Source organism: Apteryx mantelli, chromosome 1 (assembly GCF_036417845.1).
Source record: "Apteryx mantelli isolate bAptMan1 chromosome 1, bAptMan1.hap1, whole genome shotgun sequence".
NCBI lineage: Eukaryota > Metazoa > Chordata > Aves > Apterygiformes > Apterygidae > Apteryx > Apteryx mantelli.
The window spans coordinates 169,501,805-169,529,531 of record NC_089978.1 but is presented as its reverse complement, the minus strand read 5'-3'; the positions used below and the strand labels follow the sequence as shown (position 1 = coordinate 169,529,531).

Below are 27,727 nucleotides of genomic sequence, written 5' to 3'. Positions count from 1 at the left end.
TTGATACTGCTATCCCTCTTCCGCGTTTGGTTTAAATTATTTGAAATTAGATTGTTAGAGAAAGAATGATAGACAGATGGACAGGAAGCACAATAATGTACAATTTCTTTCCTTTAGATTCAGATTACAAAATACACAAGCAAAAGCAAGCTAGCATGTATCACATTATTTACACCCTGAAAGTGGAAACAAGGAATGTGAGATCATGACCTTACCTTTAAGAGTAGAACTTTTTAAAAAAATATTTATTACTTAATTTCAGGACAGACTTTTTTCTATTGCATACAGCAGTTGACTCCATAAATGATCTTTTAATGCCAAAGGAAATACTTATCTTCTTACAGCATATGTTTGTTCAGTATCCCAATGGGAAACATGAATGGATCTCCAAGTCTTATGCAATTAATCAGAGAATGTAACACAAGGTGGAAGCATGTACATGCAACAGTGATAGGCATGGTACATGGCAGATATGGTAGAAGATTTATCTGCAGGAAGAATGGGAGAGTAGTACCCAAATCACCTTTAAAAAGAGTCATCCACATGTAACACAATAGAAAAAGTTACTCACTGGGAAAGACAAAGTAAATTGAGCCTGTAACTTGAATGTGAACAATGTTTGCAGAATATTTTGGCATATCTAGCATGCTTTTGTTATACTTCATTATGAAATGCATAATGAAAGATAAATTTAAAAGATTTAAGATCAACAATGTAACACATCGTAATCCATCAGTGACTCGTCCATCCTAAGAATCCAGTTCTGCCCTTTCCAATATGACACAGGTTACAATATATGTAGTTAAACTAGTTATTTCACGGTGGAGAAAAAGCTTCCCAATACCAGTAACTTCCTTTATCTCTCTTTTTCATTTGGCATATTAGTATAAATGTGTTAGTGATGTAATTGTAATATTAAACAGAACTTCAACACAGCTTCTGCATTCATAGAGCACATGTATTTACTTTTAGCCTTTGGAGACGGAGAAACTTCTGGGGACAAAATGCAAGACTGATGTTCTGCGCATTCCAGTGGGGGTTCCTCTGAAACACTTGCATTTCCTGTTTCCATATATTCTGCAATTTAAAGATATACATAGACTTAAACTCCTGATTTAATGGGGTTTTATTCCAATCAAAAGTATATTTGCTACTTTGTTTTTTTCTGAAAACCTTTTGAATTTTTCATATTATAACCTTACAATTATTCATAAATCATTTATCTAAAGTATTATAAAACACTATAATGGCCAGTTATTTCGTCTAATCTGCTGAAAACATTATAAAAATCTCCTTGTAGGCTTAATGAGTAGTGACTATCACAGTGTCTTTTCTGACTCCTTCAAAAATCTAGATAACTGTTCCGTTCTACTTTTATTGTTGAAAGAGTCTTTTATTTTATTTTATTTTATTTTTTATTCAAGGAGCACAAAAAGTAAAAATATTGATCCTGTTAAGAAAACCAAATATTCTGTTTGTGGTACAGAGATAGTGCATGAGAAAAAAAGAATGTGATTTCAAAAACTTAATTTTAATTAGCAGTCTGGAAAAGTGTTCTAAATTTTTCCTCCTTTTCCTCTTTGAAATTTCTCTAGTCCCACCTTCATGCAAATGTTTATAAAAACAGACAAATATAAAATGATGAACTAACTAAATTTCAATTTCATTACTATTCTTTCTGTGTATATATATGCACACACATTATCTTCATATATGTTTGTACACAGTCTAGCTCAATGAAACACCAAGACCTTAATGAATGTTACTGTAGGACAAATATTAAATAATAAATTAGAAATTAATTTATGCAATGACAATTTTGATTTCCAGCAGAATGACTGGTTCACAGTTCTGGAAGTTATTCTGCATCTTCACTTTCTTAATTTCCTGAAGTTGCTTAGACACGCACTTTCCAATACCAGGTGGTAATCACAGCAATACATGGTGCTGCACACACAAAAGCAAACTGCAACTACTTTCATCAAAATCACACTGAAAGAGTGAAAGAGTTTCTGAGAAGTGAAATTTTCCCAATTTAGTATCTACAGTCTACGACACACTTGTTAAGCTTGCTTTTATTCATGATTAAATAACAAACCCCCAAACTAAACACAATTTATGATAAAATAGGCCTCTGAGAAAATGAAATTGGAAATGGCAGAGAAACAGCACGCACTTTCAGAATGCTTTGCAGGTGGTTGGTTTTTTTAAGAATATGTGTTTTGAAGATGTCATTTAAGTCTGATGGCTGGCAATGGACCCCTGGATCATCTGTCATACATTTCTCCATATGACAATGGGGACTATTATTTGCTCCTGTAGTGCTGGAAGCAAAGACGTAAAGATGAGCTGTAAGTAAGAGATCATAAGAAACACAGTAGCCTGATGAAATACTCTGGAATGTTTTCTAGCTCTGTCAGCTATATTATTTGTCAAGTTAATGCGTGAGTTGGAGGAGATATAAAAAGGGAGGCTAGACCCCAAAAAAAGAAAAAGAAAAAGCAACTGATGCCTGAACACATGCTCTTGATAACTGTGCAACTGTCCAAAAGCAAAGCTAAATGGAGTTCTACCAGGTGGGAGTGTTAAATTACTGGACCAATAAAGATATTATTAGGAAAGAAAATGTAGGGGAGATTGTGAAGAGCTTTAACTTTGCTGTCTAATATGCATATAAAAAAATACTGTATTTTTATTCTTTGTCAGGCCCCACTTTCAGACTAATGCACCTACCTGAAAGCTAGTTCTGAGGAGGAAATCCCAAGTTCAACATACGTCTCATAAATACTTACTTAAAAACTGCATGGTTCCTTCCAGGAGACCTCTACAAAAGGTTCAGCATATATTACACTGTAGAGGTAGGGAATGTGACTAATGGAAGCTTGTGTCCTTTTAAGAGGCACAGTGAAACCCCTGAAACTTAGGACTTCTATGGGACTTTTACTCTTTATTTTATATTATTGAAAATTCTACCTGATATGTATGACAAATAAAGACAAGGATTTGATTACGAGAAGCTTATAGTCCAGGTACTTACCTATAACTATAAAAGAAACAGGCTTTGAAACAAAAGCATTATTTCTTGATCTATTTTAAAAGTCAAAGACAAACTACTACAAATAAAACAGTGGATGCTTTTACCAGCAACAGAAGTTTGTTCATCTGCAGCTGGCTAGAAATTCATCTTCAAAACCTGACCACACTTATTGAAAAAGATTATACTGTTCTCGTCATCTACTCTGATTACGGAGTACTTGAGAAACTGCTCTGAATTCTATCACTTTCCTCCAAAAAGACAGAAAATAGAGGAAAAAAAAATCTTAATCAATTATACCACTTAATGACCAGAACAGTTTCTCCAGTTGTGGTCTCACAGAGTTTAGAGAAAAGACTACTATTTTTGTGAGAGGGGACAGTAAAATCTGTTAAAGTGTAACCTATCAGATTCCAAATGCTTCTTTTAACATTTTTTTGTATCACATCATCCTGTTCCTTGTTTCACAGATAGCCAGCATGGGAGGGGTGAGGGAAGCATATGTTGATATAGACACTTCAGAGACTGTTCCTCACTGTGTTGACTTGGGAAGAATGGAGTATGTTACATCTGTTGACTCAAACAGCAGATTACAATTCAGTGAGGGTTAATATCGAGAATCCAAAAAGCTTTGCTTATTTAGTAGCATTCTTTTCTACAGTTATCTGGTTTTAATATAGCCCTACCCTAAATAGGGCTATGTACACAAAAAGTAATAGTATAAGAGTGGTCACATAGCAATGGAAATACAGCAGTATTAGTAAACCCTAGTAGAGAGCAAACCCTAGAAGATAGCAAGTGTTGGAAAGGTCAAATGGCTGGCACTAGAGCTTTCTCAGTTTCTGTACAGTCTTCAGGCCAAAGCCAGGCAGAAGGGAAAGTGTTAATATGTAAGTGGAAAAACACAGCTGTCTCTCTTCAGAATAAAGAGCGCCAGGAAATTCAGCCATGAAAAGAACACAGCCTAGCTCAGTTGGAGTGACTGCTGAACTTCAAGAGCAGTAAAAGCTTAGGCTCTAGAGAATAGCTTGCTTTAACTTCAACTCCTCTAGGTCCTAATTCCTTAGTCAGGTAAGAGGGCCAAGATTTTTGCTTTATTTATAAATCTGGGCTTCTAGAGTAATGCTTTCTGTTCTATTGGTTATATTAGCCTTAGAGAACTTAGAGAACGAAGAGACTGAAAGGCTTTTAAATTCAAAAAGCCAAATTTGATTAGAATCTGAATACTTGCCTTTTGACATAGAAGAATCTTAAAGTAACTAGATTAGAGGGATAAAACAGGTTTATAAACCACTCCTCTCTGCAACCTGTGTCCTTGCAGGAGGGTCCTTACTCCTGCTTCACTCCCTGTCTTCCTGAAAGGCAGCAATCTTCATAGCACTCTCTACCCTCTAAAGGCTCTGCCTGAGGCCCAGTTCTCTGCTTCCCCCAGCACCTGGCTGAGACTCCTGCAGTTCCATTGCTTCCTGCCTCAGCCCATGAGCTCTCTGGAAGCTCCTGCTGAAATGGCTCACTTGCTCCCCTGGGAAGGAGCAATCCCCAGACCATCCAAGGTGCCTGTAACCCACTTCCTCTTCTCTTTACAGCAGCACCACATACAGAACCAGCTGGTAACTGTTACCTTCTGGTCTGCTAAGGTGACAGACTTGAGCTGAGGCTAGGCTGACTTTAGTCTTCTAAATTTCAGAGAACAATTCTGAATGGCTTGAATTCAACTTAACCCCAGAAAAACCTGAAATCAGTAGATGCTTAAGACATAGACATGTAAGTGAACATTTGTGCCTGTGTTCAGGGAAGACAAACAGAAACAAGTACCCAAATATTGATGTGATTCTGAGATAGGTAAGGGAGTATCTAAAACTCAAGTCCCAAGAAGAAATATCTTCCTTGAACAGCACCTTAAAACAATTAATAAAAATAGTTAATACTGTACAGCTTTTGCACAATAGCCTTATAAAAGGAGATGAAAAATCCTCAGAAAAGAAGGGGATTAAGATAACAATTCTTTTCATCCCATGAGGCAGCAAGAAATCCTAGACTGGAAACCTATTCCAACCTTCCATGAGGCTAGGCATCTGTACTGAAGGGAATGGAAGATCTGCTCATCTACAGAATGAGTAGGAGAGAAAGAGAAAGCAAGAATAAACAAAACAAGGACTGTGCTAATGACACTGCAGTTATTTAAGCAGTGAGGAGAAAGGAGTCCTGGTTTTGCTTCCCATTCAAGCAGCTGCTTATGCATTTTCCATTTATGAATAATTGGATAACATGTAGAGACAACGTTAGTTTCTTTAGCAGCTTCAGCAGAAGAGAGGAAATAGCTTTCCATTAAATCTCCCTCCATATTGTCTATGCACCAATGCTTATTGTGCCTTCCTGGTGCTCTTGTCATTTCTCATCTGTTTATCTACTATCTCCTTTTTTCATAATAACAAGAATTCTGCTTCCAGAAATAGTAAAAGAGCAAGATTCTAATAGAGAACATAGTGGGCTATGGAGGAAGAGTTGAAAGATGGTATAATATGCACCTGCGTCACGTTCACATGTGCTAAAACACAGCTGGTCGGTTTAATTTTAGGCCTACTAGCCTTGGCAGCATCCCTTTTATCTTCAATGCCTAATTATAAAGCCCTAAGTGCCAATACTGTTAACTGCTTGAGCACTGAATGCTGTCATTTCACTATGTCCAAGAAATGTGTCCAGTAAACTAGCTTTACTTGGCACAGTATTCTAATTCTTTGCTCTTTGAGTACAAAATGCCTAGACAGCTATTTCTTCATTATAACATAATGAATCTAAACTGTAATAAATATTTTAAACTAAGTTCAATACCACTCAGACCTGAGCAAGACACACAAGATGATGGGAGATATAGGAAAGACGAAGAATTAAACTTGAACTGTCATTTTTAATAATTCTGGCTAGAATTAACAGACAATAAAAAAGAATGCAGCTGATGTATAGTTTACTCAGCCTTTTTCAGATTGCTCTTTAAAGTGGTCTCATCATTTTTTTCTCTCCTTCTAGCAGATAATGGCCCAACTTCTCCAAAAAGTTGGCAGACTTTTCAAACACACACAAAAAAATATTATTGCAGGAACTTCAGTTACTGTTTTCTCAGGATGATGGAAAAGGATGTAAAGATCATAGAAACACTAGGATCACTTCCAAAACCTCACTGGCAAAAATTTCTATTTCTTTTTAACCTATAATCTGTCAAAAGATTGTAAATATTCTAAAATAAAGGCAGAACACCAACAGAAACTTCTATCCAGGGTTCTCAAATTCTGAAGGCCTTGCAGGATTACCATTATGTTACTGAAGATAATAGAGCTCTCCCTTATTCACCCAAGACTGACAGTCCTGTAGGTTTTAGAATCAGCTGAACAGCTTTGATATTACTGCCTCCATGAACCACTTCCAAAGAAGTAAATGAGTTCCTACTTTTGAGCAACTTCTTTTCCTTCAAAGGAGTTCCTCATAAATATCCTCAAACCAACTCATTATTCTCCCTCAGAACTCTCCTTACAACTCTGTTACCCCTCTACTTACAGGATAGAATATTACGTATCAGACAGAGCAGTAATACTGGTCACATTATTTCCTTCTTTGTTTCTGCCAATCTGTTTACATGCATCTTTCAGCTTTTGTTTCATATTTAGAAAGCTAAGGGTATGGGGCTGGGACAAACACTTGCTCTGTGTTAGTAGTACATACTGCACAGTGACACTCTGGGGCCTAACTAAGGTTATTAGGTTTTATAACAACATGAGGGGGGAATGGTAATAATTAATAAGAATGCTAGGGAACAAAATCTTACACTAGCCTGGCAACAAGGTGAAAGAATCAACTCAATTCCATTGTGTCTGCAGAAGGAAAAAAAATTAGGAAGAAACTCTTGCAAAATCCAGCAAGTGATTGACTGACACCATTCATTTCATTTTCTTTTCCTGTAAGTCTGCATGAATGACACAATCTGTAAGGCTTCTTAGAGAGTAACTGGAGACAGGACCATTAACAGGATGTATTTGGGCGCCATTAATTCTTTCTCAGCAACTGCCCCTTCTTTGCTTGGAATTCATTACCCAGTGAAGTAGAACTCAACTACAGTATATTTGAGTTTCCCCAAATCCCAATGTTTTGCTGATCTTTCAGCTACAACAGGATAAATGCTTATACCTCAAAGGGGAATATACTCATCTGGCTTTTAAAGGGAGAGTATCATCTGTAATGCTAGTACTGAATTCTGCCACTCATGCTTTTGTTTCTCAATTTTATCTCACAATTCAAACTTTATCTTTGATGGCTAAAGCTTCAGTGAACTCTTTGCTGATGTAAAAGAATCTCAAATGGGTTCGACAGAGCAGTTTTGAAGGGGCTCCTCATGTTTTCTCAAGGAACAAAATGGCATTTTTGTAAATATTTTTCATCCTTACACATCATTTCTGACTATAATGCAGACAGAGCAAAAATAATCAGCTGCTTGCTATAGGCACAGTTTTCTCACACTAATATGAGCTGAAGTTACTGAGCAGCCTTCTTTATACTTTGAAGGCACTGTTATTAAAAAGATTGCATGTTAAGGCACCAAAAAGCCCTTAAATTGTGTGTGGGGTAAAAACTAAGGACAGGTACTGACCCATCGAAATGACACTGGAAGTGGGTGAAAAGAAACTTTGTTGACCAATGGGGTTGAGACTGCAGGGATATCACACTAGAGAAGATGGAACAATGCAGAAATACTATAGTTCAGTTGGCAATGAAACACTATAATGAAGCTTGGATCTATATCCAAAGGATAGTTGATTTTGCTGCCTAAAAATGGGGTAGCTCTGACTGACCCGTTTCCTGCCACTATGGCAGTATTAGTATGGTCATACCCCCCTCTTCCTCTACAGAGTGGTAGCTCTGTACTGCAGCTCAGTGAGGACAGAGGCTGAAATTTCAGTAGCTGGTCTGAGTCAAATTGGGAGCTCTCTTCTGCTGACAGGGGGCAGTCCTGCTTCCCTCACCCATATCTTGCTCCCTACTTTTTGATGCCCATTTCTGCCAGTTATCTGGGACACAGCTGACTCTAGGATCTGGACCACATGGGAAGCTAGTTCATTAAAACAAACAATGTATGCTTATAATAATTATTATATATATTGTTCTATAGTATTATATATATTATATGTAATATCATAAATGCACATTATAACAGCTATTATATTATATATGTTATATACTGCTAGTCAATGAACTGAATCACACCATCTTGTGATCTGCTTTAAGCAGGAAATACAGTGTGGGGGACTGAAGCATTAGCCAGCATATCTGTAGAACCACGCGGAACTGATATAAAATCGCTGATTTAAAGATAGGAAGAATCAATGCAGGTAGAGATACAGCAATGATACCTGCAATGAACTCCATCAATCACCGCTAATGACAGACTAATCTGAAAATTACAAAATAACAAATTGCATACATGAGAAGGAATGATACATAACACTGAATTATGCACTAGCTCATGTTTCACCACTTTACTACCATCTTCTAGAGTATAAAATTGAAGTAAATAATGGAGTTTCAACAGTCTTACACCATGAAACTAATATCAGAAATGAGAAACACAAACATATGTGCGACAAAATTATATTATTTCCAGTACAATGACAAGTTATTGCTTTTTTTTGAAATTTAAAGAAAATGAGAAAAATATAATGAAATACTTTGAAAATTTTTCATCATCTTTCAGTCATGGTTGTTATTTATGAACTGATGAGACATTTCAGTTGTACTTTACTATCATAACTGAATGGAATTGCAATAAGATATTACAATACATTATTTCATAATGAAGAATGTACAAAAAGTAATTATAAGTAAGTGACACACCATACTAATGTCTATTGTCAGAAAAAGGAAGGGGTTAACTCTGAAATGCAGACATCCAACCAGCCAATTTTGTGTATCTAGCAAACAACAATTATGTCCTTTTAATTCAAAAGACTTCTATTTTGAATAATGAAACATTTTAAGAGCAGAAAATACTATATATCTTAGTTTTCCCCAATGATATTCTGATTTGTCTCTAATAAATGTATGACTGAATATAACCTACCTTGAAGCAGAGCAGCAATTTGGAGTGACTGCTGAGATGGATGTTCTTTAAGAATATCTAGGACCGTTCTACCCAAACTGTCTTTTATGTTGGTATCAATTCCTGAAACAGAAAATGACCTGTGGTGAAATTTTTAACCCCAAAAATTTTCGATTATAAATGTGGTATATCAGACTTCTTTATCTAATCTAATTTGAATGCAAGCAGTTTTACAACTATAGCAAAGTAACAGCTGTGCTATAGTTGAAATACAACATCCATTTCTGTTCAAAGCTTGGGTAGCCTAAAACTCATAGGCTGACATGGATTGTTTTTATGTTTCTGTAACTCAAGGGAATACAAAGTAAGCTTCTTGAACAAAATTTGGGATTATTTTAACAGACTGTTCCTAAGAAACTCCCTTCTAAAAAGAATGTTTTATAAAATCAAGAATTTCTCTGAATGTTTGTTTTACATGCCTAGATTCTAATTCCCCCCAAACTGCTCTGATTCATTTGGGATTTATTGCATCTAGTGCATAGTACCAGTATGTGTGTTGGGAGCAATACTGAAAAAGTTATTAACCTTAGTTTTGTACTTCACGGTAACATGTTCCAAATTCATACTCCAAAGAGACTGAAATACCCATATGTAATAAAAGGGCTGTATGAACAGCCAGAGGATTTCCATGCAGATTGTTCAGACTGTTGACAAAATTGTTAGGTTTAAACTGTGAACATAAACATATATATGTAAATCAGAGCCTTATCCTGGGTAGGTCTCAGAGAACATGTGCAGCACATAATCCTGCTCGAAACTCCACCTTTACATAGCAGGGGCTACTTTGGAATGTTTGCCTTATAAAATTAGAATGAAGTTTTTTTCTTTTTTTTTTTAAACTTTAGATGTATGCTCATAAAAGGTAGAGGCATGAAGGATCCTAACAAACAGAATGAGATTTTTCTGAGGAAACTGAATAGAGGAAATCAGAGGAAGCAGGACTTAAGAAGACATTCTGGAAGCATTAAAGGATTTCTCTGCTCACCAGAAATGGCTGCAGTTCTTGCTATTTCCTGGCCTGATCAAGAGTTTCCCAGTTTATTTTGTGGGAAAGAGGTACTTGTTTTCTCATTGAAAATAAAGCCAAAAAACTGCTAGTGTAATTAACTGTGGCAGCTGATTTTCAGAAGCCAGAAACACCAACTTACATCTTTATTTCCTTTGCAATAGTTATTCATAACATCTGAGTCTTTTCTGAAGCAGAATTAGAGAAAAGGAGGATTGATAGATGAAAGAGAGAGAGCAGGTGGGGAATGCTGCAGAGAGCTTGGGGTTGAAGGAGTTCAGGGTGAAGGCTCTATTCCACTGTCTAGTACAGTTGTGATCTGACAGAGGCTACAGTGTGTACCGGTCTGTGAGAAGTATTAGTTATCTGTGGTCTAAGTGCTTCCTAGCTTTCTGTGATGTTCTCTGTTCCTCCCTCTTTTAGGTGAATTAGTATAAAAGGGCCCTGCCTTTCTGAGGGCATGAGAAGATCCCTTTCTGCCTCCTTTTTATTCTTCCAAACAGGAAAGCATTTTGGAAAGACTTTCTTTTCTGAAAGTAGATCTCAGATCAGGTACGCACTAGCTCAGATTCAGATGAGGAGCTGTGAGTGGGACATACCTTCTTTTGCACTGCACCAGCCCACAAGCACTGATAATGAAGATCAATGAGAACCTCCACTAAAACAGAAGCATATCTCAGAGAAGTTATTTCTGGATATCTTCATTGATTTTCTCCTTTATCTAAGACAGTTTTTTAGATGAATAATTTACTTGCAAAAATTCTGAAACTCTTATGTTGTAGATGGATTCTATATCCCTGTTCTCTTTCCCTTTTAATAAAAATGCAACTCTGAGAGACCTGGTGCCTTCCCTTTTCTTTATAGTCATTCTAAGTTTATCCAGGAAATGGAGGAGTAAGCAGGATGGTGTGTTTGTTAGGAATAGCTCAGGTGAAGGAAATAAATGTGAAGACAAGCCTTCTGGCATCTAGATCAAAGAAATAAGCTTCTGCAAAGAAATAAGTTCTGACCAAAGACTATCGCAGTGTATGAAGATCTAAAATCTCCCTATTGGAATCGTTGGATGACTCCTCCTCTCATGGTGCACCACATCATTGTTCTCTCTACTTTTCAAAACATGTTCCGGCAAATTCCCCTTAAACTATTTCTTCATCTTATCCCACTCATCAACCCACATGTCTCATACCTCTTTTACCATAAGGAGAAGAACAGAGGAGAGAATAATCAAGCTCTGATGAACATGTTGTGCAGGGAGATGAAATATTACTAGAGCACCAAAGGGTTGAATATGTAATCAGTGCATCCTGTAGCTTGGATGACCTTGGTCAGATAGCTAATAGCAGTGGAGCAGGAGAACTAGGCATTGGTACATAGGTGTACTGAATTTTTTTTAAATGGAAATTAAATCCCACAAATCTTGCTTAATAAAAAGCTAGAACTGCACAGTGGTATTTCACCTCTTTTTAATACATGGGGGAACAACTAAAAATTAGTGTTTGGAAAATAGGAAATGAAGCGTTAGAGTGTATGGAATCTCCATAATGTAATAACACTGTCACTTCTGAGCAATGACATATAGTCAAACCTTTCCTTCACAAAGCTCTTTGGGAACAAAGCTCATAGACAGCACAGGTCAGTTCAGGCAGAGCAATAGGAGACTATACTGCTGTAAAACCTAGAGGTCACACAGGCCATCACAGACTCCAAAGAAAGGAAGAAAAAAAGAAATGGGTGAGTAATGTCTTTTTTTCTGTGCTGAACCTAAATATTCTTGGCTGTCTTTCAGTGTGAATAATAAAACTTTATGTAGCCATTTTATTCTCAAATTTGTATCGAGCTTGCCATACACTGAGTCATATATGGAATTTCTCAGTCATAAGTGAAAATGTTCCTTTTATTCTCTTTGTGTATAGTAATTTCTTATTCTAGAAGAACACTATTTTAAGCAGAGGTACATGTGATTAGATTTGCAAAAGCTGAAAAAGATAATAGTAATTTATATGACCAAAACTTGAGGAGGCAAACATCAGATCAGTAATATTAAGAATATTTGTTCAGTGTTTCCTGGATGTTAGATTTACCTGTTTCAAGCAAAATGCGTACTACCTCCACCTTTCCAAATAGGGCTGCTTCATGCAGTGCACTCCCTTTTTCTGTCTAGGAAAAAAAAATATTGTGACATTTGAAATACAAATCTAAAATGCCAAAGAATACTTTTGAAAATAATACATTTAGAAAAGGAGCATTTTTTTCACTCTATTTTGGCTACATTTAAAAAACATTGAATGGGCAAGAACAAATACTACTCTAAAATAATTCCTTTATCTATGATAACAACATAAATGTTGTCAGTCCTACCATACAAATTAACAACTACATAAGAAAATATGGTAGACGTATAATACAACTCCTGATTAAGATACCTGCACTTGAGTAAGATTTCCAGGCTCCTATTATAGTCAGCGAAGATCTAGTCAATACAGCCAGTGGAACATAAAGAGCTGTTCAGCACATACAGCGAGCTTACATGGAGACATCTGCATTTAGGTGTTTCAGTCTAAAACTGGATCATGCCCTAGGGGTTCAGTTCAGCTGGACAGCAAGAGATACCCTGGGATATCCCACTTGGCCTCCAGTTGATGTTCCAGTTGACGTTCCATTTCATCTGCATTATATCTGCTCCATGCAGATGTCTTGGATGCCCTAAGGCATGTCCAGCAATGTTTAGATCATTTAAATCCTGCCTTAAATATCTGTGAGCCTGATTTTGCAGATTTCTGTGATGCAAAATTGTTTGTGAAGTCAGTGGGAATTTCGGTCAAATAAAACTTACAGTTCTGAAAACAAACTGCCTCTCTTAAAAAGCTACCTTTCTTAGTATTTTATACTATTAACTGTTATTGAAGAATCTGAAGAGAATGCATTCGAAATAATAGTTTTAGCAATAGTTAAATCGCTAATCACTCACTGAATCTCTGGCTCATCTTCTTCTTTTGGATAATAATTTAGATTTTGAGTGTTCCTGATTTTTGGACAGCTGTTAAAGGGTTTACTGGTTGAATTATTTGTTTTTGCCATGTTTCTATCCAAATGCATCAGTGTCATTCTTGCTATGGTGGAAAGACTTTCAGGAGAAAAAAAATACTTTTACTCTAAATAACACAGTGATTAATTATTTTGAGCTGTATCAGAATGCACCAGTGTTACAGAGATGCAAATGCAGGATATTTAGAAATAAGCAGAGATCTTGAGATGGGATGTGAGCACACAGTAGGTGTATATATGACCGACTGAGCCCGAAAATTCCTTGTTATGTCCATAACAGGGATGCTCACTTTTCATCTTTCTTCATACTTAGTACATAGACACAGAAGGTAGGCCCAATGTCATTTACATCCAGCACAGCAGATATACCAACATTCTAATGTAGAGGAGAAGGATGCCAGTAAGAGAACATACTATGAAATGTATCTCAAAACAATTTCTAATCTATTTCAATTTTCAGAAGCAATTCATATGGACATCCACAGCCAGTTATTCTGAACAAGAATATTCAGATTTACTTGGAGTTGGTTTCTTTTACTCAAGCAGTATCTATAGGAGTTATTCACTAACTGTGACCCACATTAACACTGGATGACTCTGAAATGACGTAGTGCAACCACAGAGGCACATGCAGAATTTCAGGTCTTGCTCAGCAATTACTGGGAATGGAAACAGTACTCCAAAAAGCCACAGATAGCTAGAGGCCTGATTATTGAAAAAGGCTTGACCTCAGCAATCTCATAACAGGCTTTGACACAGCCTATTATCCTCTTTGGTATTTGTGTGGAAATGACAGGCCTTTGGATTGGTCAGTCATTTACACGAATAAGTCTCAAGAATATTTCATGGACCTAGTACTGTTAACATAAAGAGAGTTCCCTATCAGTAGGAAAGACAGATTTATTTTCATATGAAAGTGAAATTTGGAAGCCACATTGGGGAGAAGCTTGGCATGGTACCCTATCAGGGAGGAACACCAAAATTGGCAATCAAACATAATGGATCACTCCTACTGGACAACAAGCTAAGCATGAGCCAGCAACGTGCCCTTGTGACCAAGAAGGCCAATGGTATCCTGGGGTGCATCAGGAAGAGTGTTGCCAGCAGGTCGAGGGAGGTGACCCTCCCCCTCTACTCAGCCTTGGGAGGCCACATCTGGAGGACTGTGTGACATCGCACTACTGGAGAGAGTCCAGCATAGGGCTACAAAGATGATTAAGGGACTGGAGCATCTCTCTTGTGAGGAAAGACTGAGAAAGCTGGGCCTGTTTAGCCTGGAGAAGAGAAGACTGAGGGGGGATCTTTTCAATGTATACAAATATCTGAAGGGAGGGTGTCAAGAGGATGGAGCCAGACTCTTTTCAGTGGTGCCCAGTGACAGGACACGAGGCAACGGGCACAAACTGAAACACAGACACTTCCATCTGAACGTGAGGAAAAACTTCTTCACTGTGAGGGTGACAGAGCACTGGAACAGGTTGCCCAGAGAGGTGGTGGAGTCTCCTTCTCTGGAGATATTCAAAAGCCGCCTGGACGTGATCCTGTGCAACGTGCTCTAGGTGACCCTGCTTAAGCAGGGAGGTTGGACTAGATGATCTCCAGAGGTCCCTTCCAACCTCAACCATTCTGTGATTCTGTGATACTGTTTTTAGAGAAAAGGAATGTCTCCCTCACAAAGGATAATACTTACAGTGATGTGATGCATAGACTCACGATGAAATCCACAGATGTTCAAATGTTTTAACAGGCCTGAGCACTAAATTTTAGTCCCTTTGAGGATGGAATGCAGAGATGGGAACCAGACATGCCTTGACTGAGGCTGTACAGATCTTTCCGTATTAGCACTAAGAAGGGACCTTTTTTATTGGCAAAAGGGAGATATAGTTTAGTGACAAGACCTGTCTAGAATTCATTGCTGTGGAGTGATCTGAGGCTGAAGAGGATTAGTGCTCTGGCATGCTGAATCAAAAACTTTGAGGACAAGGAAGAGGATCATTAGACTTCTCAGTCAGATGTGGAAAAGGTCCTGAGATCAGAATTCTCAGAACTGGCAGCAGTCCTTTATATTGATCAAAATTCCCTAAATCTGAAGGACTGTAGGAAAGGCAGGTACCAGTTGCCTTTATCAAAGAATACATCTCCTAAGAAATGGAATGATGACTAACATGAGAAGAGGAAATTCCTTTTTGATGTCTAAGGCAAACAAATCTATCTCAGAGCAACTTCAGAGCCAGAAGATAGTTCTATAACAATGAACCAGAGCTCTGCTAGACTGAAAGACAGTAGAGAAACTTAAGCCGTCTACAAAGGCAATTCATGGTGCTGGGAGAGGAATCCAAGGCCTAATCACAGTTTTGCCATTTTGCATTTTCTTGTTTGTTGGTGTATTGTATGGTGATATTTTCTATCATATCTTAACAAGATTTTGAAATGCTTTACAGGCATTCTGCACAGCCCTGAGTTCCTGGGCAGTCTTTGCTTTACAACTCCAAGCTACCAGACAATCCTAATAAATGTCATATCCCAGAAGTGAGGTTTACTTTTGAAAGGCAATATATAATATATCTATGGACTGACCTGTCCACTATATAGGTGATTGTCTAACTAAGCAAGGAAATATTACCAGAAAACTGAAAGAAAATCAGTCTGGGAATACAGAGATTGAAAGTCTAGTAAAATGGAGATGTGCAATCCTGCATGAAATGTCACACACATGAATGCTACAATAAATCTTAAAAGTTCTAGGCAGGATTTTATGGTAATAGTGAATACCTAATGATTGAATCAGTTCCTCTTGACCCCCCAAAAAACTGTCCAGAAGGCAAAAATTTCCTTATTATCAGAGAATCCAGTTACCAAACTCCATTTTAACATAGGGAAAATGCTGAGCCTCAGGATAAACAGGGTGAATAGATACTGGGAGGACTGACAGAGTAGATACATATACCCTTGTAAATGTACATGTGGACGATTACTTGAAGATATCACAGAAGGGGTGGTTCTGGTGCAGTACAGCATGTTACATAAATTTGGAGTATTAAAAATGTAGTTGCAAATAATTTCTATAGTCTGTATTATTTTAAAAAGTGCTACAGTTTTAAGTGTAAAAAATTTTAACTTATAATGTACAGATGTGCTAATATTTTTTCTGTTGTCTATACTACAGCAAGCAAATTTAGGATTTATACACAATATTCTCTGTTTTATTTCCTGAAGTTTTCATTGCTTGGGATCATATTTTCCTGGCAAAGTAAACACTGCCATTAAATCTAGAAATTCTTCCACAATGCCATTTAATGCAAAAAATGCCTATGTTTTTTCATGAACGTAGTGAGATAGTCTGCTTGAGTTTGCACCAATGGACTACATATCAATTCCCTGACTTAAGCTTTCTATATATCAAATATAGAGAACTACAGAATTAATTGTACTAGGCATGTAATATAAAATGGTCCATGCCCCAGGTAGCTCACAGCTAAATACAGGCACAGTGTCACACCTGGACACACAAAACAAGCAGGGATAGAAGGACATTGTCAGTAGGAACACCAGGATACACAAATCAACTAAGTGTATAATTTGCAGGCTCACGTACAATCTTAAGGGTTTTATTAATTAGAGATTTTTTTAACATTATGTAAATATGAAAGAACTTGTAACTAGGTCACCTGTCTAGTCCTTATTAATAGGCAGTTTACTATAGGTTTAATTTCAGAGATGATCTGAAGGACAGGATGGTAGCTTTGGAGATTCATTTACGGAATATCCTCCATACATTGTGACAGCAAGAAGGAAGGGGCATAGCTCTTTCCAGAAGAACTATGGTGACCAGCAATGGAATTTGCCATCATTAGTGGAACAGACAGGGAAGGCAAATAGGGTTAGATAAAAGTTGGATAGGCAGAAGGAGCTAAGCTGTGAAGAGTTTCACAATTATAAAATTACTGTTCACATGAAACACACCGAACTGTGCAATATCTTATTTTATACTAAGGGCCCACTCACCAAAACCTGTGTTTTTTTCATATGTTTCAATTAAAATGAACACTTCAAAGCATAAAGAGATGAAGCAGATTTGTATTGCCCACTTCTAAATAATTTCAGATTGAAGGATATTGGATAGACCTGGGAAATGAATAAAATGTGTGATTAATTCAATCAAAAATTAGATGCTGTCTATTATTAGTCCAAATATTTGCTATGATTAAAAATGCTTAGGGAGTACAGAAGAGAAAAATAACATGGCTAAAGTAAACTTTGCATTTAAACAAATAAATATTTACAATTACAGAGAATGATAGCAGATAGGCTGCTTCTATAATTGTCTTTCTATATTCTGAGAGCTCTATACTGCTGATAAGCTGAGTTTATTTAACGTGTATGAATGTGTACTATTTAATTTACCACATGGGATTATATTTTGTATCTTGTTCTTTCCCAATCAGTGATGCAGAGCAATTTAATGAATATTAAAACAGCTGAGTTCAGTTTTAAGTAACAGGCTGATATTGTATGCTCTGTTCAGTTTAATGAGCTGACAGCAATCATCAACAAATAAATTTTCAGAGGTTATAGAAGTAGTAAATTAACAATATGTACAGAGCCAGCTTGGGAGTATGCTAAGATGCAGAATGAAAGGAACATATTGATGGAGAAAATGGATATTGCTGAGGAAATAAATAAATGTTATTTCCTTATGGCAAATAGGACAAACACAGAAGAAACAGAAGATGACCTAGTACAAATATACATATATATATATCCCCTGCCTAAGACTAAGAAAAAATAAGAATATGAATAACTTATAATAACTTAGAAGGACAAAAAAGAGAAATAATCCTAGGATTCTAGTGTAGATGGCAAACACCACAGTTACTAAGAGAATCTCTCATCTCTTCTTTAAAAGACATGTTATTGTACAAAGTTTGCAGCCACTATATATTTAAAAGACCAGTGAAAAAACTTTGGTATAACTATAGATAGAAACGGCTCAGGAAAATTCACAGTAGTGCTAAAATTATCTAGATTACATAAGAGGAAGAACATATTTCATAAAAGCATTGTGTAATATTCAACCCTCATGTAACCATCAGTTTGTAAGTTGCCATGACAGAGACTATTTTTCTTCAATTATTCTATTTCTTATGCATCAATTCAGGCATCAGTTCAGTTTCCTTCTGTTTTTTCCCCATCCATTTGCTAGAGACAGAAAGGAAATGTAGAAAAAATTATACATTTAGAAACATATATTGGAAGCATCTGTTATTTGTTGCTTTAGCATTAAACTTCTCTAACTTACTGAAGATGCAATAACAGTAAAGGACAGCTGAAACAGAAAGCAAGCACCTCACTTGCTACCAAAAAAAAATTAAAACCAAAATTCTTGCAGCTGGAGATGCAAGCATAATAGTAGACAAATACAAAAGTAGGCAAAGCACATAAAAAAGTGTTTCAGTTTGAAACAGTTTGAAGCAAATAACAATGCTAACTTAGAAGATACGGAGCTAATAAAAGTAGCAAAATAATTTTTATCACATTTTCATTTTGAAGGCATTCAAGGAATTCAATATCCATTTTTAATCTTAAAATGCATTGTTCATATTTTCTTTGTTTTGCTTGGGTTTTTTAATCTATCTTTTTTTTCCCACTTTGCATTCTTTTGCAGTAGTACAGTGCGAGGAATCCAGGTGTAATTTTTATATATAAAAAGGAATTATGTGTACCAAGGTGTTTGACTGAAATGTACCTAAAGCTTAAAATAGTTAGAAATCTTACTCAAAGTTCACCAGATTTATTAGAATACCTATTGATAAAGAATGCCTGGATGCGACTCTAGAATAGACATGACTATGTTTTTCTTAATTTGAAAATACACATAAAGCAGAAACCACCTTAATTTAAAGAATATTATCTTTGCCCAGACAGCAAGAAAGCTACTTTAAATCTGAAGATAAAAATACCTTTTAACCTAAAATTCAGTGCCGCCAATCAAACCAAGAGAAATTATAAGTACGAGGGAAGACTTCACACATAACAAAATCAGTTCCTTCTTCCTCTTTAATTAAAGGCTTGGACACTCTCTGCTATGAAGAAGTGGACATAAAATTTACTGCTCCTGTAACTTGCCTGTGTTCCCATCTATGCTGTCCCTTTTATTCAAAGTTATCCCGCTTACACCATTGTAACTTATTGTGCATAGCATTATATGCAGGAAATGGTGAATATGTTGGAGTCAGTAGTTGCAAGAGTGTATTGCTATAGAATTTTGTTTTAGAATTATACAGCAAGCATTAAAAAAGCAGAAAAATAAAAAGTATTAGCAGCTATAACTTTGCCTTTAGAATGGGATAACCCTGGGGAAATGAGATGTCACTCAAACATTGTTTCAGATTTTCATGCCCAGTTAAGTAAGGGCCACAGATTTAGCAAGTCAGCTTAGCTTCATTAAAGTCAATAGTGTTACTTATATCTATGTGGATTGTTGATATGAGTATCTACATCTATATGTCTCAAGACAGCATTAAAATATATGCTCAACTTTAAAGTCCTGGATCTTCCTTGAGATATAATATCCATTGGATGAACACATCACTTAGGTTGTAAAAAATGTCTGTTTTATATATCACCTTGCAGCATTTCTCACAAAGTCATTTTAAGTGTATTTTAAAAGAAAAATGTAAGAAGTTGTTTCATTTGAAACATATTCTAATGATAAAGGAATGAAAGGAAGAAGGGGAGAAAGAAATTGCACACTAACTTGGCAGCTGACATCCATTCCAGCCTCCAGAAGCACCTGTACAACAGCTTTGTGGCCATTACGTGCAGCGAGATGCAAAGGCGTGTGTTTCCTTGTATTACAGTTCATCAGGTTTGGATACGCTTTGATGATCATTTTTACGACTCGCAGACGCCCATAAAGTGCTGCCAGATCTAGAGGTGTTTCTAGTTTGTTGTTCCTTATTGTAGGGTCTGTTAGCTCTTCTAACAGAACAGCAACTACTTCTGAATGACCATATTGAGCTGCACAATGCAATGCTGTTTCATTTTCATTGTTCTGTTAAAACAAAACAAAATTGTCTGTTTAATCACACAATAGAACGGCTCTGCTTCTAAATTGCCTCTGTGAGATTACTGCAAATCTAGGGTATGCAATATAATATATGTTAATATATGTTAAATGCTTCAGAATGATTCCACTAATTTTTTACTAATAATGCAGTAATATCTCAACTTTGTGGCCATCAAGCAGATCAGTTCCCCTGTGTGTTGACATTGTTCTCAATTCATTTTTTACAACATACACCAAAAAACGTTGTTGCCATTGATGATATGCTGAAACCTGTAACCTCTTTCTTGATTAAGCTGCTCCTGAAATCATAGTTCAGGGTCCTTCACTTAGAAATACCCAAACATTTAAGTCCCTACTGCCAGCAAAGTTGTTTTTAAATCATAGCAGTTTATTAATAAAACTGTAAAATGAAAATGTATCAAACATTAGGCTAGTTTCTTATATCACTATAAAAGTTAGTATCAAGACAACCATCAAACCTTGGGAGCAGGCAAAATAGATATTAGACTGAAGATATTAGAAAAACTTTGCCTATCACATAAGCAGGTAGTATTCCCAGAGCTCCAGAAAGACATATAAGTGCATTTTAAGGCATACCAATATTTGTATGCTGTGGGTTGTATGTGTTCTTGCTTTATAAACCCTCCAAAAAACCCAACAAGGTTCTTCGTCTTTCTCCAAAGACTATATAATAAACTTCCTACATTTCTGTGGGTTAAATGTATCCATACCCAGCTTCTAATAAATATTGGGAATAAGCAGTATCATCTTTAATTGTTTTTGCCAGTTTTGGCTGGACACCTACAATCCCAAACACACGAATAACTTCAGGCAGAGAGGAAGAATTAATTTATACAGAGCTCTCTGAATTCTGTCTGCCATTTATATTATTAATATATCTTTTGTAGTCTCTATGAAGACTTAAAATAGAGTAGATACTGTAAATTTAAAAGTACCTTCATTGAATGCTTCTTCTGTTCTATGATTTATAAAATTTTGCAACAGTTTTGAAAATGTAAAAGTAGCTAGGGTAAGAAAATCCATGTAGCATAGTAATATCTAGAAAGGGGGAAAGAGGGTATTTTTCTCTCCAGTAACAGTGTTTCTAATTTTATAATAAAGAACTTAAATCTCTGCTTTGTGGTTTTAATAACACTGCTCTCACTTTAATCTTGTCTTCTGATTTAAAATGACTCAGGTGAACCTAAGAGACAGAAGACACAGATCAATAACTTCAGATAAACTCATGTCGCAGATAAAGTCTTCAGGTGTCTGCAACACCACACAAGTTTGAGATCCCCAGAGACTGCAATATGTTTCCTGCTAAACTGCAAGTAATAGGTTGTAAAGTAGAACAGCCAAGAAAAAGAGAGACGTATCCACTGGCAGGTATTACCTGATGTCTATCTGAACACAAGAAAACACTTTACTGTGAGGGCGGTTGAACACTGGAACAGGTTGCCCAGAGGTTGTAGAGTCTCCATCCTTCAAGATATGCAAAATCCGACTGGACACGGTCCTGAGCAACCTGCTCTAGCTTGAGCAGGCAGGTTGGACAAGATGATCTCCAGAAGTGCCTTCCACCACCAACTATTCTGTGTTTCTGTGACTATGTAACTGATGAGTAATTGAATCGTGCATTATTCAGTCCACCACCATGGTCATTCCTCTATTACATAGACCATAAATTCAGCAAAAAATATGTGCTATCACAATACTACATGTCTGTGTCAATGATCTATCGACCACCTTTGATATGCTTTCTGTGCTCTAGTGACTTCTAATGTATCTTTTATACAAGACAGGGCAAAGCAATTTTTATGTACTGTGGTATACCCCAAATCACAAGCATAGTTTATTAGAATTTATTTGTAGAATTTATTAGAGTTTCTTTACAAAAGCACATATTTTCAATATTTCATGGACAGGACTGCATAGAAATGAATAGTCAATTGCAGTCTAATTCCATGTACAATTACCACAATTATGTATGAAAATCAGATAATTGCACATAAAATGGCCAATTATGGTAATTTGTGCTTGCAGTTACTGTATTTGCATATGCAATGGAAATAGTTCCACAAAGAAATTAGATGTATAACTATATCCACGATCTGTGAGGTAAATAGCAAAATGCACATTTAACATACAATTATCAAACAGATAAACCTATCAATCAAATATATGCTTACATTTGAATTTTCTTCAAACATTTATGGATAATATATAAAGCATCTTGAATCTCATTCCAATACTCTGATATTGAGGTATAAAAATAATCTGATTAAATTTTCTAAGAAACATAAAGTTTAACTTGCCTATGGCTGCTTTCTGAAAATGTGCCAAATGGCCAACATTTCAACTAGAGATACACATACATAGATACCAACCAGTTGAAATCCCTGTTGCTGTGTAGTAAACTGAAATTTACTCCATTTAAATAAAAAATATCCAGATGAATTTTCATGAAGCATATTTACAGAATGGTGTATTTTAAGACAGTGCTGAGCAAAAGAGCATCTATCATCTGAACAAAATATTATTATTTTCAAATGAATATTGTTGTACATTTTTGTATGGTTTATTTCTTTGCATATGCCAAAGTAAAACTACATTTCAGTTTATGATAAATCAAACTGATTTGAAATTAAAAAGAATTTGGTATCATTGAAGTAGAATAGAAAAATCCAACGTGGACAAATACAATAATTAAATTACCTATGCATATGCAGTCAGAACAACTATTATATATTTTGTGTTATCAGGGCTGAGCAGTATTATCTAATTAAAACTTAATAATACAACAACCTTCCCTCCTTAAAATATAAAGGAATTGTCTACATTCATGAACAAAAGGCAGAATAATTTTTAACTCTCAAAGACAGAATTACAACCTGTTTAAATGCCCTCTAAATTTTTAATTTATATGCTTTGACAATCTAGCAGTGCCTACACAAAATAAATTGCCTTGGAAACAAGTCTTTTTCCTGAGAAGAGAGGATAGAGTTTTTAAGTAGGTTTTGACAGAGTCTGCCATCTTCAAATTTAGGAAACAAGGGAATGTCTAGCAGATAGATAGAATAGGTTCAAGCTTCCCAGTGAGATCCCTAAGATGTAGGAGACTATAACAGTTTATTTCCCGAACTGGGTAAAACACTGTCTTCCTCTTCTCATCTCCCATGGAAAGATGGACAGGAACTTCTCAGTCAGTGTTATGAACTTCCTCCTTAAGACATTTGTTTATAGAAGACACAGAGTAAAAAGAAAAAAAAACCCTGATATATGATGGGAAAAAAAACTTGATATTTTAAGGTTTGCAATTACATGATTTCCTTAATCTCAAAAATGCTGTTACTACAGACTTGACTAAATTGTGCAGACAAAGCTAACCCAGATGTAACTCCACTGATTTGAAGGTACTGTTTGCCCTCATATCTCTAAAATAGCTTATTATTTTGAACAAATATTTGGAAGACGTGAAAAATTGGTGTTGAAGAATTTAGCAACTATTTATTACTGTTGGCTAAATTTTCGGTCTCAAATGTAAAAGGCTCTTTCTGGAGTACATAAAGTTCATGCATTAACACTCATTGAAGTGAGCAATTACTTTCCATGAAAATACAAATGTCTGCAAATAAGTTAACATTGTGTGATTAGATATTTCCAAACCTGATATCCAAGAGCAAGAAGAAATGGACTAGAATGCTGTTCGAAAATTCAGCTACTTATTACATGTTAGAAACTACAAGATAGACGCTAAGACTGAATGAGCCAAGAAAAAGAAATATCTAGGAAACAGAACAAAATAAGAGATACAAAATGTAAGACAAAGGGAGAAGAGTAGATCAATATTATGCAAAATAGCTTAAAATAGATGTCTTTAATATTCCTAATTAACAATATTTTAACCAAGTAGTTATTCATATGGCACAAAGGACCTATTTCAGAAATAAAGAAGGTATCTTCTGATTCAACCTTTAGTTTTTTGTAATTCTGTTTTTGGTTATTTGTCACATGGCTCTCTTCATGGGCATGGTCCTGACATTTTCTAGCCTTTCTCTAATTATGTTATCTTCCACATACTGCCAGGACTCAGATTTCCATTGCTTCAAAACTGAATTGTGCCTTAACAGAATTGTATGTGGTCAGTAACGCAGGCTGTACAGCATTATTTAGCTACTAAAAATGCATACCACCAGAAATGCTACATCACATCTGAAGGTCTATTCATTAGTGGAGAGATTAGCAAATATGTTATATAGACAATTATTATAGCTTGCCAATCTGATAGGGAAGAGGTACAGGAGAGATCAAGGAAACAAATGGCTCTCATGAATATTACATAGGTCCTTTCAAAGCCTAACAACCAATAAACAGTGGGTATATTTATGATTTTTCCTGCACAGTTCTGTGGTCCATTATTTTTGCTAAACAAATTGTTAAGCTCTTAAAAGTCCATGCAAATATTGTACAAGCAATAATGACTATCAAGTAGTGATTTTACAGATCTTTCCAAAGAGCATTCGAATCCTTTATTATCTAAGCATTTTGATGATGAACTTGAAAAGACAAACTTCCTTTCTTTGCCACATAATCCCAAAATAAAGCAACTGAACAAGCGGGGTTTTTACGAGGAGCTGTGTGCTACTCTCTTAGTTATGAAAGAGAAGAACTGAAGTTAAGAAAGGAGAGAGCTGGAAGGACAGAGTTGAAAAAGTCTGTCTATAAATATACTCAGGAACAGTCTACTATAGAGAAAAAAAAGATGCACAAGACAAAGTCTTTAACGAAAGCAATACACAGAGAAAAAAAGAAAGGAAAGAAAAAATACAGCCAAGACAGAGAAAAGAATGATTTCAACATGGTCTTACTTCATCCATTTTAACAGGTCAGCTGTTTTTGCCTGAGAAGTTCCACCATTGTATGCTAATTCTTCTGAAAAAAATTAAGCAAGTTTGCCTGACTGATTCAGCAATGAGTATTTTATTGTACCTAATTACATCGGGAATCAAAGTGTTTTCCTGGATGTCTAAGGCAAGGGTTGAATAATCTTATAATAGAAACTCTAAACACAACCAAGGCTGAAAAGAACTCTTGGGAACAACGTTGTGACTTTACTGTGCATTCCCTTTGAGGTAGGGAATGAGTTTTTACATGGGACACAGATTTTTACAGTTTATATGGAAAAATAGCTAGTAAAATCCCTCTTCTTATCACACCTCAGCAATGGACCTGTCAAATTTGAAAGTCATAAAAGACATCTAAAGTCCATAAATTTCCTTATCAAATATCTCCTTAAAACACAAAACCAAGCGTACAGAAATTAGAATTTATGCACCCCTAACATTTACAGATATATTTTCAAATTTGATTTAAAAATCAAACCTTTTAAGACAGACTAAATATTTTTTCTTTTACTCTCTGCTCCAACTGTAATTGTACAAGGCTGAAAAATTATTCAAAACTTACATTTGAAAATTTAGGAACTTATTGTTCACAGCTATCAGCTCTTTAAAAGAAGCTCTATATTTTTTCATTGGATGTGTTTCTCCCATTTTTGTTCGCTTTTTTTGAGTCACCATTCCTGCTCGAACTTCTCTCTCATGAGGTCTTGTCCTCTCGCAAAACAAGATTCTGTCCCTGTTTAAAGCTGATTTGCCAAAAGTCTAAAAATATTTTTTGACATATGGATACCCGATGTTTTTTACTACAGAAATGAGAATGGGTTTAATTGCAATCTCTAAAAGGAATTGCACTCGCATAAATAATGTTTCCAAGAAAAGGTAATATTTTTAATGAGAACAACCAAACACAAAAAGGCGTTTAGGCACAGAAGATCTTTTTTCAGCAGAATCTGAATGAGATTCTGAATGTGGCTTCTAGGGGTGCCAAAGTTGCCCACTGCAGCACGAATGCTGAAATAATGTAATTAACAAAAAATGGAGCAATTTGGCTTTGTGCAGAATCAAAAATGAACATAAAAAGTTAAACACATGGACAATTGCCAATAAAAGCAGGTCAAGTAATCAGTCAAGTCCAATGTTTCAATAACTTAGCCAAACTATTTTGAGATAGAAGTAGTTCACATGTATTTGCAACAGGATTGTAATAAAACTGCAAATATTTTACTTAAACTAGAAATATCAGTTGTAAGAAGAGAAATACTCACAAATAACTTAATTGGACTTCTCCATCCCTGTAGTACTACTATATTTCTCCACATTTCTCTTCTTTAGCTACAACAAATTCATACTGAAATTCTTTACTGCACACTGTTCAGCTGTCTATTTTTTCCTTCTCAGTGGAGTTTAAACCTCTTTATTCTAATCCCTAACGAAACAGAGAGCATGTTCTAATGAAGATCTTTACCATACAACACTATAATGACACATAAAGATGCCATTTTTCCTTAATTAAGAGAATACTTGGATTTACACAGTGAGATTTCTTCAAAAAAGAGATAATTTTTTGTGAAAGTTATTGGGCTAAATTCTGTCACAAGTTATCCAGTGCGAATCAGATGAAATCTACTGAATTTCCATTGAAATTTGCCTTTACTTATGTGTAAACATAATTTGAAAAGTAATTCTGTTATTTTGTTATTACTTTGAATATATGATTTCTTCAATTTACTGTTGAAATCAGATCAAATCAAAGAGATTGCCATTGCACTTTTTTTCTTCTGAAAGAGTATTCAAAATGAGAAAGAGTTGCACTAGAAATTCTGAAATTCATCCTCATGTTCTCTAATTTGAAGAAGAGAAAATACTATCAAAAGAAAATGATTGTTTCTGCAGACTACTTTGGAGCTGAATTTGTACTTCTGAAAGTCACTGAAGCGTCATTAAGAGAAGCATATAATGCCTATGGTTCATTTTGATGATTCAGTGAAGTCAGTAAATATGTTAGGTGTTAGGTATTTACATATTATTAATGCATCCAGAACTCTTTTCCCTCACATTTCAGAAGAAATGTCAAAAGGCATTAAGGAAATGTGAAAAAGGTGGAGTGTTTTTTAAGACAATTATGGTTTGATGCACTGAACAATTCTACAGTACATTAAACACATAAATGTAAGGAAAAATATGTGCTATTTGCAGAAAGAAAAACAGGCAGAGTCACAAAACAGAGAGGAACAACACCTAGAAATTTCAAAAGTGTTCACATGTTTTCCATAATTTTTTTACTGTTCATATTCCTTCAATATATATTAAAACTATATTTTGAACCTGATATTTATTCCTGGTGTCATTCCTCTTTTTGTATAAGATGGTATTTTCATTCTTTCTTGCATTCATACTGAACACTACGTATTAAGTTATCTGTGACTCTTATTTACTGTGTATTAACTTTTGCTTTTGTATATATTAGGATTTGTTATCACTGATGTAATTTTATGATGGGAGTCGCCATAATAAATGTTTGCAC

The 27,727-nt window shown here is 35.6% G+C and overlaps 1 protein-coding gene across 1 annotated transcript in view; it reads right to left on the bottom strand.

Annotated features, from left to right (window-relative positions):
- Positions 1–27,727, bottom strand: part of ANKS1B (ankyrin repeat and sterile alpha motif domain containing 1B) — a 449,800-nt gene that overhangs the window by 368,748 nt on the left and 53,325 nt on the right. Inside the window, exons 4-7 of the mRNA XM_067312063.1 lie at positions 19,988–20,284; positions 12,267–12,342; positions 9,141–9,242; positions 967–1,077 (exon numbers count right to left, since the gene is read on the bottom strand). Of these exons, the coding sequence (XP_067168164.1) occupies positions 967–1,077; positions 9,141–9,242; positions 12,267–12,342; positions 19,988–20,284 (586 nt within the window). The remainder of the gene's footprint in view (positions 1–966; positions 1,078–9,140; positions 9,243–12,266; positions 12,343–19,987; positions 20,285–27,727) is intronic.